Source organism: Panthera onca, chromosome B4 (assembly GCF_046562875.1).
Source record: "Panthera onca isolate mPanOnc1 chromosome B4, mPanOnc1 haplotype 2, whole genome shotgun sequence".
NCBI classification, from domain to species: Eukaryota; Metazoa; Chordata; class Mammalia; order Carnivora; family Felidae; genus Panthera; species Panthera onca.
In genome coordinates, this window is record NC_138345.1 from 79,330,663 (window position 1) to 79,347,520 (window position 16,858).

The window sequence follows — 16,858 nt, forward strand, 5'->3', positions numbered from 1 at the left end:
TCCTTTTACTAAAGTCCTTTAGAAAGATGTACCTGTTCCCATTTTTGCAGATAATTTTAGAAGGTTGGAACTTTAAGTGATGTTCATTTAGTAAAAAAACAAAAAAAAAAAAAAAAAAAAAACAACAAAACACATAAAAGGAGGGAATAACTTGTAACTTGTCCAGAGTCCTCAGATAATGTATGAAGCCTAAGGCTCCTAGTTGACCATGTGTACTACCCCATACATTCATCAAAAAAACCCTCAACAGCTGGGCCTGCATGGAGTGGTTATATTTTAAGATTTTTCACAGGGGTTACAATATGACAGTCCCCACCCCAATCAGGCACCAGGATAAAAGCAGGGACTTAAAACAACATCCCATTTCTTCAGCCTGAGCCATCACATGCTTTCACAATCTCCTAAACTCCCCCTAGGCCCTAAGCCAGGGCTTGGGCAGAGAAATGGAGGGACAAAGAAATTAGTTACATTGCCACCTGAGAAACCTCCGAGGGGAGGACCCAGCCTTAGCCTCCCTCCTCCCAAGTGCAAAACGTGTAAACAGAGTAAACGGGGGGAAAAAAAAAGTGCAGTCTAAGTGGCTCCCTTTCCTCCTCCCCAGGGTCAGGGGGGAAAGAGTATAGAGGAACATAAGAGGCAAGTCTGGCTTTTCTATTGCCTTACCGCTTGCTGAACATAATGGGGTGAAGCAGGAAGGGGCCAGTTTGCCCGCACCCACAGCTCTAGGGTAGTGCTTGTCCTTCACTTCCACAGCTGCCAGTATCCCTAGAGTTTCAGGTGAATTGGTCAGGGGTCAGACTCCCTTGAGCCTGACTTAAGGCTGGGACAGCCCCATCTTTCTCTGTTGATTATGTGGCGCTTATATATTATTTATATAAATATTTCTCTATGTACAGGAATAAGAGTGGCTTTCATGGAGGGAGAGAGGCTGGAGGCTGCAAGGTTTCACCACTGTTGGAGTTGTCCAGTTCAGTGCTGTCACAGTCTGAGTCCTCAGAATTGGGAGGGCCCTGTGAAGAGTAGAAATGCAGTGAAGTGAGGCTCAGCATCTCTTGGCATTACAAAGAAAATAGATTCCTTCAAGATCCTTCACTGAGGTTCTGTAACAGCCAGCAGTTCAGACTTCACTGCTTCAGATCTTTGCTCAGGCCATTACCAAGGCACCAGACTCCTGGTTTCAGGATTGCTCTTGGCTGCAATTTATACATACAAGCAACGCTGCTAACCTACTAACCATACTATGTGCTCTATCCTAGGGCCTCTCAAATTCTACCATGTGGATGTTTGCTCTTTGATAGGGAGGGAACTGGGCTCAGCTGCTGAGTGACTTGGAGGCTAAATACCTAGCTTTCTGGCCTCTGCTCCTGTTTACCCAGTAGATCCCAAATGACTAAGCATCTGCCCCTTAATACCTAGCTGTTTCTGTGACTTACCTGCTCCCCTCTGGGTAGGTCCTGGTGTGGGATGGATGAGGAGCTGGGTTCGGGGCCAGGAACCACCTCTGAAGCAGGTGGGTCCAGTGGGATTTCTGAGCCCTGGGAACACATGTCATCAGACCGCTCATCTGGCCGCTCATCCGTGTTGGTACTGCCAACTTCAGGTGTGCCACTGGGGGAAGGCTCACTGGCTGTGCCCTCCTCCCCATCAGATGGATTCTCTGAGCTGAAGGTGGATAGTGACTGGCGCATGTTCAGACCCTGAGGCCACCTGTATGTTGGGGAGGCAGGGGCTACAGTGAGCATGCCTTGCAGCCCAAGAAGCAAGACCCTGTCACTGCCTCCTGTACTGTGTCGCTCACCTCTGGCTCGATGTCAGCTCTACCTCACTGTCCACTTCTCCTTCCTCTTCCTCTGATGAGATGCCACGTTTCTACAGGAGAGATGAGGGGACTGTGGTCAAAAGACGAGGTCAGCAAGGACTCGAGGAGGGAACGTAGTCATAAGGGTTAAGTAGGGGATGGTTTAAGATGAAAACCTAATATGGGAAATGAGTTACGGATTGGGGGTCCCAGGGAGAACAAGGAAAGGGAAAGAGCTTAGGAACCACCCCATACTTTACCTGGCTTCGGGTGACAGCAGCCCTGTACAGCAGTGCAGCTGGGGTCAAGTGTTGGGACCCAGCCCGGCTTCCTCCCCGTCCCGCTGTCCCTTCCCTTCCAGTTCCCAGCAGCCCTACGTCACCAGGCCCTACTGGTGGAGGTGGCTCCCCTTTGGCTCCCCCAGGTGAATCTGGGCTGGTGGAACCAGGTGCTGAGCCCTCACTCGGCGGGGTGTCTCCCCGGGCTGGAGGTGGTGAGCCAGGATCCCCTGCTCCCCCCGTGGCCCCTCGGCCCCGGGCTCCCAGTGCTGCTGACAGCAGATCCGGGGACGATGACGACATCTTTCGTAGCAGGAGGTCATGGTGGAGCCCACGGAGGGCTGGAGGGCAGGCCTCCCAGGCTGAGGGTCCCCCTCCTAGCCCCCCTGGGCTTCCTGGTCCCCCAGGTTCATGGGGCGGCAAAGCTGCACGAAGCCCAGGCAGGTCTCCGCAGCTGCCCTTGGCGCTGGCCTTGCGGTGACGAGTCTTCCCACGGCGAGTCCGTCCTGGCGAGGGAGGGCCCTTAGGACACCCAGGAAGCCCCACCCCACTCAGGGCAGCATCAAGTTTAGGTAGCAAAGATTCAGTCTTGAGGATATCTGGCCTGGGGGAAGAGGGAAAAAGTACAAGTCTGAGATTCACAAATTGACTCACTGAAAGCCCTCCCTAACCTTGGGTAGTACGAGTACGAAGCACATCTCCCCACCTATAGATCAATCTTCCTGGCCTCCTTGACCTCTACCCATGCCTCCGGCATTCCCCCTACCATTCTTAAACCTTGGCACTTGTGAACTCTGGTCCCACCTTTTACTGTGAGGTGACAGTTTCTGTGGGACGTTCCTCTTCTTGATGAGCTTCTCCATCGTGTTCCCATGCAGGAGGCCTCGGGAAGGGTGTGACTTCAGCAGACCTGGGCACCTCCTCTCTAAAGCTTGTTCCCTCCTAAAGACCAGACACCTCAGTTGGGCATGTGGTCAGAAAGGGGGACCCAGGCTCAAGAGGTTCACTGCGTCACACACTGCTCCACGAAGACTGGAGATCTGGTGCACGGGGAGCACGCGGTTACCTGAGCAACTCCCGCTCCTTGAGCTCCAGCTGCAGCATGAGGGCATTAAGTTCCATGTACAGGTTGTTGGCTCTCTCCAACTTCCTTTCATAGTGCTCCCTGATGTCCAAGGCGTGTCTGAAACAGGCAGAAGGGTCTCCCAGGTGACCTAGCGTCACCTGGTGCCGTAATCTGTCCCAGTCTCTGGGAACTGGTCCACGGTCCCTGCTGTCCAGACAGAAGGTGTCCCCTTCCCAGACACAGGCACACACCTGAGCTCCTCCCGCCTCCGCATCACCAGCTCCTCTTCTAGGCGGTGCAGACAGGTCCCTTCTGACTTAATTTTTTCAAAGTGCAGCTTTACCTCTTCGCGCCACTCTGCCTAGGGGGTGGACAGACAATGAGGGGTGAGGGACCGACCTCACACCTGTAGGAAGCCTATACAGGTGCTGCCCTGCCACAGACCAGGAGCAAGAGGGGAGTAGGCGTAGGACTGGTCAAGATGGGGTCTCGGCCCTTCCCCGCCTCCCCACAGGGCAGGAGTTGAGGTATTCCTTTTCCGCCCATAGCACACCTGGGACTTAAAGTAAGTCTCCTGGGGTGTGGAGAGGACGTCGGCTGAGGCTATGTCCAGATGCAGCAGGATCTGGCGGAATGATGGACGATTTCGTGGCTTGCTGTTCCTGGAGGGAATGGAGTTTGGAGGAGACAAAGGGATTATTTCAGGGAAGACCAGAAAGGAACGAGGGCATCCTTTTCCAAAGCACGTCCTGGAGAATCCTAGAATGTACTCTATGACAAAAGTCCCGCAGTAAGGAAGCCTATCTAATCCTGTTTTCCAACTTGTTTGCCAAAACACCTTTTTCTGAGTTCATTCCATTAAAAGAAACCTACTGTGGGAAATGGTTAACCAAAGATTAGAAATCTTCAACCCTCCCTTCAGAGTCTAGGTCCCAAATGGGAGTCCAAGGCCCTCCTCCTTCCTGAGTTCTAGGGCGGCCAACTTGAGGCTCAAACCCCCATGCTGGGCAGCCGTGCCTGCCCTTCGCAGGCGCACCAGAGCAGCTCTGGATGGTGTCCCTGTTTTACAGACGAGGATGCCACTAGCTCAGTGTTGCATTGCGTGATCTACTGTACCCTCGCAGGTTCTGGATCAGTCCAGCAACACTCCGCTGGAAACTGCAGTCCCCTTGACCCGTGCCCTGAATCCAGGGGCCTTGGAAAGCCATATGAGGGAGGTCTGTCCCTTTTTCTGTGTTCAGGATTCTGGTTCGGGATGCCTGGGTCCTAGGTGCTGGCTAATCATCAGCAACAACCCTGTGTTCCCAGCTTTGCCAGGCCACCCTTACCAGCACTGGCGAAGCAGGATTTTGAAGCCGTCCGGGCAGCTGGAGGGCACAGGCAGATGGAGACTGTTGCTTCCTACGCCCCAGATGATGGCTGAGGAATCCACGTCTTTGTAGGGGATCTCTCCAGTCAGCAGTTCCCACAGCACCACACCAAAGGACCTGGGGATAGATAAGAGGGGACATCCCTTGGGAGGGGCTCCCTCCAGAGGCCCTGGCTGTCAGGCTCCTCTCCTTGCCTCAGGCCCCCGAAGCTCCCTCCTTCCCCGGGGCTGGCCACCTGCCAGTCGCAGTCCTCAACCTGGCCCTCACCAGATGTCGACCTTCTCAGACACAGGCTCATTGCGGATCACTTCAGGGGCCATCCAGGCTACTGTCCCTGCAAAGGACATCTTGGTGCTCTTGTCACTCAGCTCCTTGGAAGTGCCAAAATCGGAGATCTTCACCACATCGTCGTACGTGATTAGCATGCTGGTAAAGATCGTAGTCAGCTGGGGTCCAGGCCCCTCCGCACCTCATCTAGCTGCAGCAGCTAACTTCCTATGTGAAGTCCCTTGGGACACCCAGAGGTAGGGGGCTTGCCACGGCCCTCCCGAGACAGGACTGTCATTTGAGAGGGGTTTTTGAGACGGCCACATGAGCTTAGGACAGGGTCTGGAAGCTGGGACACGGCTACGCTAAGAGGTGGGGTCACCTGCAGGAGACCATGCGCACCAGCTTCTCTGTGCGTGCTTGCTTACTCACTTGGGGGACTTGAGGTCTCTATGGATAATCTTGTGCAGGTGCAGGTAGTTCATGCCACCGGCGATGCCCATGGACCAGTCAACCAGCAATGAGGGGGTGACAGGGCGGCCGGCCCGCAGTACCTCGTACAGCTGGCCCTGGGCGCAGAACTCCATGAGGATGCAGTAGCAGGGAGCCTGGGTGCACACGCCCCTGGGGGCCAAACGGCGGTGTGAGGGCCTCAGCCAGCCCAGCACTCCCCTGATTCACACTTGGAGCCCCCGTTCCCACCCAGCCCGTTCGGGCATCGTCTCTAGGAAAAGGTGGAGTTGATCCTTGCTGCCCAGGCAGGTCCCTGCCCACAGCAGAGTGGCCCCTGCCCTGGCCCTTACTTGAAGGTGATGATGTTGGGGTGCTTCAGCTTTCGGAGGTGCTTGATGTCAGTCTCCTTCAGGTCCCGTACCTTCTTCACAGCCACCTCCTCCCCGTGGAAGCGCCCCAGGAAGACAGCGCCCTGGGCCCCTGAGCCCACCCACTGCAGATCCAGGATTTCCTCAAAGGGGACCTCCCAAAGGTCTGTGAACAGGAGGCACAGTGCCACAAGGCTCAGAGAAAGCCACACTCGGCCTTGTGACGGGCAGGCGGGGGGAAAGCGCTGGGCCGGCCGAAGTGACTCAGGGCGGCCGAGGCTGAAAAGCAGCCAAAGCAGACCAAGAAGACTAGGTTTGGGGGACCCGCTGTGGGAACAGACGGGCATCCTACGAGGCAGGGAAGTCGGCGGCTGGTGGACGGATAAGGGGCCGTGGCTGGGCTCGGGGAAGCAAAGGGTCATCAGGTGATGAGGCGGCGAGGGCCCACAGATCTCGGTGAGACGGGCCCCCGCGAAGACGCGGCCTACCTTCCTGCTGCTGCTTGTGCTCGGTGGAGTAGGCTTTGCCAATCATGGTCCAGACGGGGCGCAGGCAGCCGAAGAGCCCTTCCAGGAAGCCACTGCCACTCTGGCACTGCAGCCGCACCTCATCTGCTCGAACTCTGGACGCCCGACTCTCAGGGGACCCAGTGGCTCCCCCTGGGCCCCCTGCATCCTGCTCGTGAAGCTGCAGGACACTATTGGCAAAAGGCTCGGGGGGTGGCTCTCCACCTGGGGAGGGGCTGGGTCCGCCCCCACCCTGCCCGCTGAGCGGCACCACATCTCGAAGTACACACTGGGTAGGCGTCAGGTCCTTCTCGGGGGTGCAGTCGGAAGTGTCTGGGTCGAGCTTGCGCATGGACGCCTCACTTAGGGTGGACACGAAACCCCCAAAGGAAGGGGAGGGTGTGCGGGTCTCGTGGAGGCAGGCCATGGCCTCTGGGCCCCGGTGTGGTGGCCGGCGGTGGGCCCTATGGAAACAAAGGAAGGAGGGACGGTGGGCCCGAGGTGCGCCAGCTTGGAACGCTCACCCCAGAGGCAGGGAGGCTGGGTGGGGGATCTGGGCTCACCACAGCCCTCCTGGAAACCACACTCAGCCTCCCTCGCCCTCGGGTACCCTCCACGTTTCACCTGGGACCCCTCTAAGGAACCCTATCCACAAACTGGCTCTCAAGCATCTATTAGTAACATACCTGAGTATCATTTTCAAGCAGACACAGGTAACAGCCCCACTCAGGTATGTACATACTGGTAAGATAGGTCTGAAACTCAAGTACTCTGGTCACAGACTAGTTCCCTTAGCCTTGTAAGATTACTGAAAGTCCCCTCCGGAGCTCATTTTTCTTCCACTTGAAGCTCCCATGCACACACACAGGTCACATAAAGGTCTCTCAGGCATGCATGTTTTGAGTCTCAACCGTAGCACACAGTAGGCACACACTTAGATCTCCCTCGCACTGAGGCACAGGCAGGTGACGCTCAGGCACTCTTCGATGACGTTCCTGGGCCTCCCACATACCGGTGCTGCACCCGGGGCTCCCGCTCATGTACTTACACGTGAAACAGCCGAGGCCTCTCAGGGACACTAAACTCGGGTGAGAGTCATCCCAAGGCACCCTCAGGGCTCCCATCTGGGTCTCCCTCTCCAGGGCTCACAGGTACACACCCGGGCCTCGCCAGTAAGTGAAGCCCGCAACCAATCAGCTCTCCTGTCCCCGACGGGGGCGGGGGGGGGGGGGGGGGACACACACAGCTGGGGGCAAAGGTGGACCCAGAGCAGGTACAGAAGCAGGGTCAGAACGAGGCTGCCTACTGCTTCACCCCCCTTAGCACTGCCACCTGATCTGCTGCTCCCCCAGGGGGGTGGTTACAGAAGGCCCCGTCTCCTTTCCTCTTTCTCCATTCCCATCCCCAGCTGCCCAAACCAAGGACCAGCTTTCCAGACAGGGGAGATGTGTCCCAATTTGTAACCAGGTGCTATTTAAAAAGTAACCATTAAACCAAAAAAAAAAAAAAAAAAAAAAAAAAAATCTGAATTCTAGCCTTTGCCACTTCCTGGCTGTGTGACCTTGGGTAAACTGGATCTGGGCCTCAATTTCTCCAACGGTACAAAGGGGTAAGCGAGCTCTCACTCAGGCACAGCGAATCTTCAACCTATCCCAAACCTGCACAGAGCTTGACAGCTGGAGCCCTGGTCTTGTCTCCCTCCACCTCCAGTGAGCTAACAAATCACGAGATGTGAGGATTCCTGAGGACAGGGATCCTCTAACTGTTCCTCAGAATAGGGTCCTCCCCGAACCCTTGCACCAGAGCCTCGGAATCACAACGGGCGAGGAGGGACAGGAATCCACATATAAAAAGGGGTGACTGGATGATGACACAGATAGACCTAGAGGTTTGGCACCTCGGATGGCCTCAGCTCTTGTAACAAGTTTCCAGGCCTCTCAAGGACTTTTTCATTGGGTGTGGGGTGGGCCTAGAACCTGCATATGTAACAAGCACCTCAGGTGGTTCCTACTTGAATCTGGCCATCTGTAAAGCTGACCCAGTGCCATTCTATTCTCTTGAGTCCTACATTACTGTCTTAGTTCAGGCCTCGTTAGCTGCGTCACTTAGCCCAGAACTGACTCGTAGTCTGTACTTTCTTGGCTCCCCCTGCTTCATTTTCCACCAGCCCTTTCAAGGATCTTTCTAAAACACAGATTGGCCAGGACCCCCTCTTCAGTTTCAAACCCTTTAGTGACCCTCACTGCCCTTGGTCCAGCAGCCTAGCCTCATCTCCACGCTCTGGTCCCTCCCCAGCCTCCTCTCCCACTGCTGTTGGTACCCGGGCCATACAGAACTGTGCCTGATACCAGGATACCGTTGGGCTTTTGTGCCAGGACATCTAATAATAACGGCTAATGGAAGGCTTCCTATGTATGTTAGCCTCTGTCAGTAGGCGCATTAACTCATTTAATCCTCAAAATGAAACTCACCCCTAGTGACAGAGGTATTGGATAATCTGCCCAGGGTGCCTTAGCCAGGAAGAGGCTCAAGCTCCGCCCCCAGGCCTTCTCGTCTCAAGCCCCATCTCTCCAAATCTCCATCCTCAAAGTCTTCTTCCTCCCTCTCCCCGCCACTCTGAGTTCATGTCCCTTCTGGGGCTGGCACAGCCCCCCCCCCCCCCCCCCCCCGTGCTTCCTCCGTCATGGCTCCCATTATCCTGGAGGCACGGTGTGTTCGGGCGTGTCTGGCTCCTCTGAGAGCCTGGACTCCTGGAGAGCCCCTAGCTTTCGCGCACGGGATCCCAGGGCTTCGCCAGGAATCAGGTGCGCTGGCAGGACGGTCGTCTTCAAGACCGTCCCTACACCACGTACTCAGTAGCTCCCTGGCTCTTCGCCACCACCCAGGGAAGGAGCCGTTACCATTGGTCCCTTTATATTCTTCAGGAAACTGAGGCTCAGAAAGCTGAAGTCACAGACCCAGCCTCTCAATCCTCAACATATGCTACAAGCTATCGGCGCCTCGGAGGGGTTAGATGCACACTGCAATGCCAAAGACAAACACAAGCCGGGGATTTACTCTGCAGGACCCGAGGGCTCTCGCCTGTGCCCCCCAAGCCCTCCCGCCGGGCAGGTGCCCAGCGAGGAGGGGAGGAGGGATTGGGCCGCTGGCAGGTCCCGCGGGAAGCCCCAACGAGGGCCCTTCGAGGCGGGGACGAAGGGGTTACGGCCCCGGCGCCCCCTCCCCCTTCCCGACCTCCTTCCCGGCCATCACATGGCGCGGGGCGCGTGGCTGGGACCAGGCGGGGGCCCGGCGGCGGAAGGAGGGGGTCCGGGCGGGGAAGGGGAGGGGACACAGCGGGTTGGGGGAAGCGCTGGGCGCTGCGGCGTAACCATGACGACTGGGCCCGAGGCGGCGTGTGAAGTCACCAGGACAAGATTAGCCCAGAGTCACGTGAGCGGCGACGGCGGGGGCGGGGCCGCGCCTGGGCCCCGCCCCTGACCCGGGCAGGCCCATGTGCCGATTACCTGGAGGGCTGCGGGGACGGACCCCGGTGCCCTCCGCCGGCCTCTTGCGTGCTCCCCTCCTTCGCATACCTCCCTTGACCCGTCATGCAGACAAATATTCAGCCGGGGCACCGAGAGGAGGGAGAGCCGACTTGGGTTGGCATCGGGGGTGCAGTGCCACAGAGAAAGCAGGAGATGGGGAGATAGGGAGACGGACACAGAAAGGGCCACAGGCACACCCAGGGAGGGAGGGACGAGCTGAGAGATTCACAGAGACTGAAACAGAGCGAAGCGCAGGCAGAATCAAATCTGGGAAGGATGGACTGAACAACTGGATGTGAAAAGCAGAGAGGACGCTGAGGAAAAGTAGCTGAGAAATAACTGGAAAACGCGGAGACCATCTGCGCCGTTCCCAGTTCTTTCCTATTTAGAAGCTGAGCCTTGACTAGGCACAACACCTAGGTTTTGAAAGGAAGTTTTCAGCCCTCGCAGGGTGTTTGGCCACTAGGATGACAATGCTCAGACACTTGCCGCCAAGCCTCCCTCCAGGTCACCAGGCTTCCCCAGAGGCCCCTCTGGTATCCAGGACTAGCAACTGGGGAGACGGAGAGAGAAGCCATTTCACCTGTTTGTCTTTAGGGCGGTGGGAGTACCCGAAGTACGAGATGGGACCCAGGGAGAAGGAGGGAGTCTAGCCAGGCTCCTGAGGCCAGCCCCCATCCTGTTTGACTAATGTGGCCCATCCAGACTGACCTGAAGGAGTAAGGGGAAGTGCAGCCCCCAGGGAGCTGCAGTCAACTGGAGATTCCTCTCCCAACACACCCCCTCACGGTTTCCTTTATCTCCAACCTGCCAGCTGTGTCCCACTGTCCCCCCCCCCCCAGCTGGGCCTTGGCGCCAGGGCTTTGGGGGCAGATCACGGGCTTGGAGCCCCTGGCCTAGACATTTCAGTCACCCTGGGGGAGGGGAGCTGTCTCCCTAGCCATCAATTATGCATCAATTATGGGGGGAGGGCAGGGATGTGACAGGAGGGGGTGGATATCTCTGTCATTTTGTCAACCATATTTACCAAGTGCTTACTGTGCAGAACTCCAGATTGGGTGAGGGGACAGAGTGGTCCCTAAACTATACATCCGCCAGGGGAAGAGGCTCTCCGGACACCCTGGGAGGTCCTAATTCAGTTTCAGCTACCAGATCCTCTGCTTTGCTGGTGATTCCCAGAGTGCCCCCTCAGGAGCCTGTGGTGGGGATGGGGGCAGGGAGGTCCCCCCGTTTATTCTTCCTCCTGGAGTCTCCCGTCTGAGGTGCTGGAGGCTTGTGGCCAGGGAACCCTTTGAGTTCTTTCCTGTAATGTCCTGTTCTAACAGCACAATCTCAAGGCCAAACTGCATGTCTGGCAGTCTTGGGGGCTCGGTGGAGAGGCAAGGCCATCTGTCTAAATTGCGGGCTTTCACACTGAGCACTCACCCCTGTCCTGAACCTGGTTGTGCACTCAAGAATAAAAGGAAGACTCCCCGGCTCTCTCCAGTGGGGGTGGGAAGGCAGGTCTTCGCAGGGAAAGGAGACCCAAGATGTTGGGACGCTAGTTCCACCTCTGCAGGCTTTGGAGCTCCTGACAGGGTAAGGGACTACGACCTCTCCTGACCTTGCCTCCTGGCCACTGGCAGCAGCTGTTTTTCTAAATTTTGAATACAAAGTTCTTCACACAGGGAAAGAACTACAGCTTTCTCAATACCTGCATGAGGGGGAAATGTCTCCCTCTGAGAACCTGGGGTACACTGGGGATCACCTCTAAATCCAGCCGTTTCCCCCCCACCCGGGGCCATATACAGGTCAAGCCCTGAGACCCCCTAGCTGCCACCACCTCTTCTTCCAGTGGGCTGGGCAGTGACAGGGCTGGGGGAGGTGGCAGGGCCGTTTAGGAAAAAGGAGCCAACTTTGGATTTGGAGAGATCAGAGCCAGAACCTCAGTTTTGCCACCAGTTAAAGACCATAATCCCTCCAAGACTCCCAACCCTATCTTATGGGGTGGGGGGATGGGTTAAGATGATGTGGGGGAATGCCTTGAACACAGTGCCTGGCTCCTGGCTTTGTCTTCCTGGTTAGCTGGCCACCAGGTCTCTCTTTGTGGATTCTGGAGAGGCCATCTCTTCTGTCTGACCAGAAAAAGGGAGACTTGGTCTCTGACCTTCTACTTCCCCAGGACAAATCTTGACTTCAGGCTCCAGGGAAAGCAGGTCACAATGGCAGTGGTGTGCTAGAGTCCCCAGCCACTGCCCCTCCAGATCCTCAGTCCTTCCTCTGCAAAGCCTACCTTTCCACTCCCCTCTCGGCTAAGGGAGAAGGCCTGCACTCCATACTCAACCCCTGGCCAATGTGGCCCAGGATCACCCCTCAACCCTACCCTGTGAGGTCAGAAGCGAAGGGGAGGGAGGGGTAGGAGCAAGGTATGAAGGGCCACAGGGTCCCTCCTACTCAGGCCCTCAGGTGGACCTGGAAGAAGTTCAGCACATTCAAACAAATAGCTCCTGAGTGGGGGTGTACATTTAAAAAGATGTGGAAGACAAAAAATAATAAAGAAATAAAGAAAGAAAGACAGATTGATCGATTGATTGATCTGGAAGGACAGATACCAAAGTGTAACAGTTTCTAAGTAGGGGGGATTGTGGGTGTTTTTATTTTTCTCTTGTGACTTACCGATTTTTTCTAATATTTCAGTAATAACTTTGAATTATTTCTAAAATAATAACAAATTGGGGTACCTGGGTGGCTCAGTCGGTTAAGCGTTTGACTCTTGATCTCGGCTTGGGTCGTGATCTCACGCACGGTTGGGGAGTTTGAGCCCCATATTGGGCTCTGGGCTGATAGCATGGAGCCTGCTTGGGAGTCTGTCTCTCCCTTTCTCTGCCCCTCCCCTGCTCATTTGTTCTCTCTCAAAACAAATAAATAAACTTAAAGAAATAAAATAATAAAAAATCGATTTTGAATTGAAAATGAGGAAATAAAAATTCAGAGTGCTCATCCATTCCTGTCATCTAACTTGGGACAGTGTGCTATCCAGGGAGGGTGGGTGGCCTGAGAATCAGAGAGGCTTGGTTGAGGTCCTGTCTCTGCTCTGGACCAGGTGGGCAACCTGGAGTAAGAGACTTCTGAACAAACCTGTTTCTTCTCTCCGAAAGGGCAGAGTGGTGCCACAGTATACAACGTGGTGGCTAAGAAGACAGGCCTGGGGCAGCAGGCCCGGGTTCAAGACCTAAGCTCTTGCCACTAACTGCTTTTCAGACTTTGAACAGATGACTTTTTTTGCTTTTAATAAATGTTTTTTTCATTTTTGAGAGAGAAAGTGCGAGCAGGGGAAGGGCAGGGAGAGGAGGGGACAGACAGAATCCCAAGCAGGCTTCGTGCTGCCAGTGCAGATCCTGACGTGGGGCTCGAACCCATGAACCCTGAGATCATGACCTGAGCTGAAGTCGGACGTTCAACCACTGAGCCACCCAGGGGCCCCCAGTTTCCTCATCCCTAAAATAGAGATGATGATAACACTACCCAACTCTTAGTCTTGTTTTTGACGCTAGGAAGAGAATACAAATAAAGTTCCTAGCCCAGTACCTCGCACACAGGAAGCTCCCATAAACATTAGCCATGCGGAAAGTGCCTAACAAGCAGTGGCAGATTTTTTATAAATGTGATTCCCTTCTTCCCCTTTTCCTCGTCTGCAGCAGAGAGGGTACAGGTGGAAAGAGAGGTAGGCAAACACGAGGGAAAAAAGGAGAGCAAAGAAAGACAGAACCAAAGAACAATGGCTTTTTATCCTGGATGATCCTGAGTGGCCTCTACGATAGTGTCCCTGCCTCCTCACGTCACCTTTCCCCCAACACACAGATGACCCTGGTACTTCTGGGAGCACATGAAGCAGACGGACCAGTCTCTGGGACTAGCCCCTCCTGAAGCCCTCGTGGGGCCTGCTGGCCCATCTCCACAGTATCCTCCTTCTGCCCAGGGAGGGGCTCCTGGAGGGGTTGACTCCCTAGTCCCTTCCTCTTTCTGGGCCCAGGCAAGAGAGAGGTAGGGCCACACGTGAGAAGCCACTGGGTGAGTCTGGGGCGGTGGGTACTAGGACTTAGGGTCCTCTTCCTGGCAAAGCCAGATGACCACATTATTACTTCCAGGGGAAGGACTGGGAAACACCACCTGGTTTTGAGAGGGTTTCTGTCACCCTCAGCTGTAAGGACACGCAGGACGTCCAAGCCAGTCCTCACTTAAACTTCTTGCCTCCTCTGCCCATAATGGGCTTTGATCCGGGGATGGGTATTTAGTTGTGTTTTCATGGGTGCTGGAGTTGGGGTATCACGCTGTTGGTCTCCCCAGCATCACCTCAGTGCCCACTGTGAGAATGGATGAGTGGCAGGCTCGAGAGGGCAAGTGATTTCGGCCTGCCTGAAGCGTGAGATGGGAGAGAGCAGGCCCTGAATGAAGCTCTGGGGAACTTTGCTGTCTGGACAGGAAGGCCAGGGAGCGCTTGAGCCCTTTCCTTCCTGAATCCCTTGTGCTCGCCTTCCCTTGGTATGACCCTCAAGTTGAAAATCAGAGCTCCCAGAGCCATGGAGTCGAACCCACGAGTTGATTGGGAATGTTATTTGGAGGGAGGCACTGCTGTGGCCAAGAGGACTCTGGGCGAGGCATAGACCTCAAGCACACTGCCTCTTGGTTGAGGGCCACCCACCCACTCTCCTCCCAAGAGGGAGCAGGTGCAGAGTTAAAGTCGCTAAAGGCGGGACTCCTCCCTCTATGCTCAGGGGCACCCCACCGATTTCCGTCCATTAGCTATAGAGCCTCTGACCCCCTTCTCTTCCCGCTCCTCAGCCAACACCATGGTTATCAGGAGTCACAACTGTGTGGAACAGATTCTTGCTTATTTTTAAGCCCAGGAGTTTGAGAAATGTTTGGGGGGAAAGGGAGGAGGTTCCTGAAAGGCCTGGGCTGGGGAAGTGGGTTAGGGGAGACACAGGAGGTGAGAAAGAGGGAGAAAGCCACAAATGAATGGGGGAGGGGAGGAAGCAACAGCTGGATGGAGAAGGTGAATGCCACAGCTGGAGGCAATTAGGGGCATCAGAGGGAAGGGGAGGAGGACCATCACCTGGGCATCCAGGCACAGGTGCTCTCAGCCTATAACCCTCAGGTGCAGTGGGCCGAGTGTGGGAGTGGGGGTGGTGGGGAGGTGGACGGTGGGCGCATCAGGCCCCTGTCCTTCCTTTCCTTCCTTGAGGGACCCAAAGTCTTCCTCCTCCTTCCCTCTTCCCCTTCTGGAGGATGAGTGGGAGGAGAGGAGGACGTTCTCTTGTCCGCTGTCCTTTAAGTCTGTCCCCCAATCATCTCCCCCACCCCCACCCCATACGGTCCTTTCCAGCTCTAGAGGCCCTTCGTCTCCAAGCTGGGCCGCGGCGTCCCTCCGCTCCGTTCCCCTCCTTCCCATCACCACAGACGTCGGGTCCAGGTCCCCAGTTCCTCCGCCCCACAGCCTCAGCATCCCCGCGCCACCCTCCCCCACCCCGCCACATCTGCATCCCGACCCTCCCTCTGCACCCGGATCCCAGGACAGGGACCCATCCCTGCCCTCTACCCCCCCCCCCCCCCCCCAACTCGGCCAGGCTCTCACCTCGGGGGCTCCGCGGCCGCAGCACAAAAGGCGGCGCTGCTGCAGCTCGGCTCCGGATGCTGCTCCCGCCTCCTCCTCCTTCTCCTCCTCCTTCTCTCCTCCCCCCGCTGCCCTCGACCGGACCCGGGGCGCTGCCACAGGCGATGCTTGTGCGGTGTCCGGGTGCACGGGTGTCAGCCCCAGCTTTCTCCCCCCACCCCCCGACCCCTAGCCCCGTCCCCACTCGGCTCGAACTCCCGCTCCTTCCAAGGCCCCCGCCCCTGGCCCCCCGGGACGGACACGCCCTGAGCGGGGGATGCTGCGCTGGAGCCGCCGGCCTCTTAAAGGAGCCTGCTGCTGCCATCCGGCGCACTCCAGGCTCTTCCCTGGCCCTTCTGGGCCCCTCACCTCCCTGCAGGCGGTGTCTGGTGGCAGTCGCACCTCGGGCCTTACGCTGATTCCGTAGGAGCCCTCTATGACCAGCCTTATAAACTCCCTCCTACACCCTTAGACAGCAGCCCCTCAACATGGGACCCCCCCCCACCCACACCCGCTCAGAGCTCTAGCATTGCTTCCCTTGTCATACCGCTATTGCCAGCTTTCCTTCCCCTAATTGTCACCACTCCAGTTCTACCCAATTGGAATCCACTCAGCTCAGTGCCCCGTCCCCCTTCGGTGTTGCTCATTATCATTCTGAGATTCCTCTGGACCTCCACTACCTGACCCGTTCTCAGAACACTCATTAGACTCAGACATTTTCGTGATCTCTCTCCAAGGTCACAAGATTTCCCCTACATCTTTTGACTCCGTGGTCGTGAGACTTTGGGGAGGAGAGACTGGAGCTCTGGGACTCAAAAATACGTGTTCTGCTCTGCACCTAGATTGGTGGATTCGTTTTAAAAGACCAGAATCCTCTCTTGCTGTCTCTTCAGCTGAGAGACCCAAGACCCACAGCAGAAGGAATGAGACCACGACATGCGTTAGTCCTTCTAATCCTGTTGTCCCAACCATAGCCTGATTCTCAGCACCCAGAGGGGGTCTCCTGGACAGCTGCAAAAAGGTTGACTGGGGACACTCTAAACAGGCTTTAGAAAAGAACTGAAACCAGACAGGCTGCGGGCCAGAATTAAGGGAAAGGGGGGTAAAGGAAAAGGAAGCAGAGGCTGTGAGACGAAGGCTCGAGGGCCAGGAGCTTAGGCCGCGCGCCGAGGGGGAACTGCCTGAGATGGACTTGGCCTGCTCCACCGCTTGAGGGGCAAAGAACAGTTTCCTCCCCGCGTCCAGGTAAGGAAGGCCCATCCTCCGAGCCTGCAGAGCTAGGATCCGACAGCCGCCTCACCACTGGACCAATCACAACCTCTCTTCAGAAAAGAGGCGGGGCCAAGGGGAACTGACTCTTTCCTTGTCCCCGCCCCTCTAGGTAACGTAACCAATCGCAATCTGCTGGAGCAAGGTAGCGCAATCGGAAATAACCAATTATACCGCGAAGCTTTCCGTGCACGCCTGACCCTGCCCCTCCAGCTGCGACAAATATGGCGCGCGAGCTCCTGGGTTTTGTAGTTTCCTCGGGATTCAAAGGACCGGGTGCTCGAGTTACCCCTCACCACCCCGCCTCTAGCCTCTTCCACTCTA

At 56.2% G+C, this 16,858-nt stretch overlaps 1 protein-coding gene across 1 annotated transcript; it reads right to left on the reverse strand.

Annotated features, from left to right (window-relative positions):
* Positions 1-150: 150 nt before the first annotated feature.
* Positions 151-16,578, reverse strand: MAP3K12 (mitogen-activated protein kinase kinase kinase 12). The gene is made up of 14 exons (XM_078449823.2): positions 15,248-16,578; positions 6,089-6,570; positions 5,583-5,766; positions 5,212-5,403; positions 4,780-4,938; positions 4,471-4,629; positions 3,696-3,804; positions 3,394-3,503; positions 3,143-3,259; positions 2,881-3,018; positions 2,059-2,680; positions 1,799-1,869; positions 1,434-1,707; positions 151-1,010 (listed from the first exon to the last, which is right to left on the reverse strand). Exons 2-14 carry the CDS (start codon positions 6,531-6,533, stop codon positions 912-914), a joined length of 2,679 nt encoding a protein of 892 aa, XP_078305949.1. The 5' UTR covers positions 6,534-6,570; positions 15,248-16,578; the 3' UTR covers positions 151-911.
* Positions 16,579-16,858: the final 280 nt, after the last annotated feature.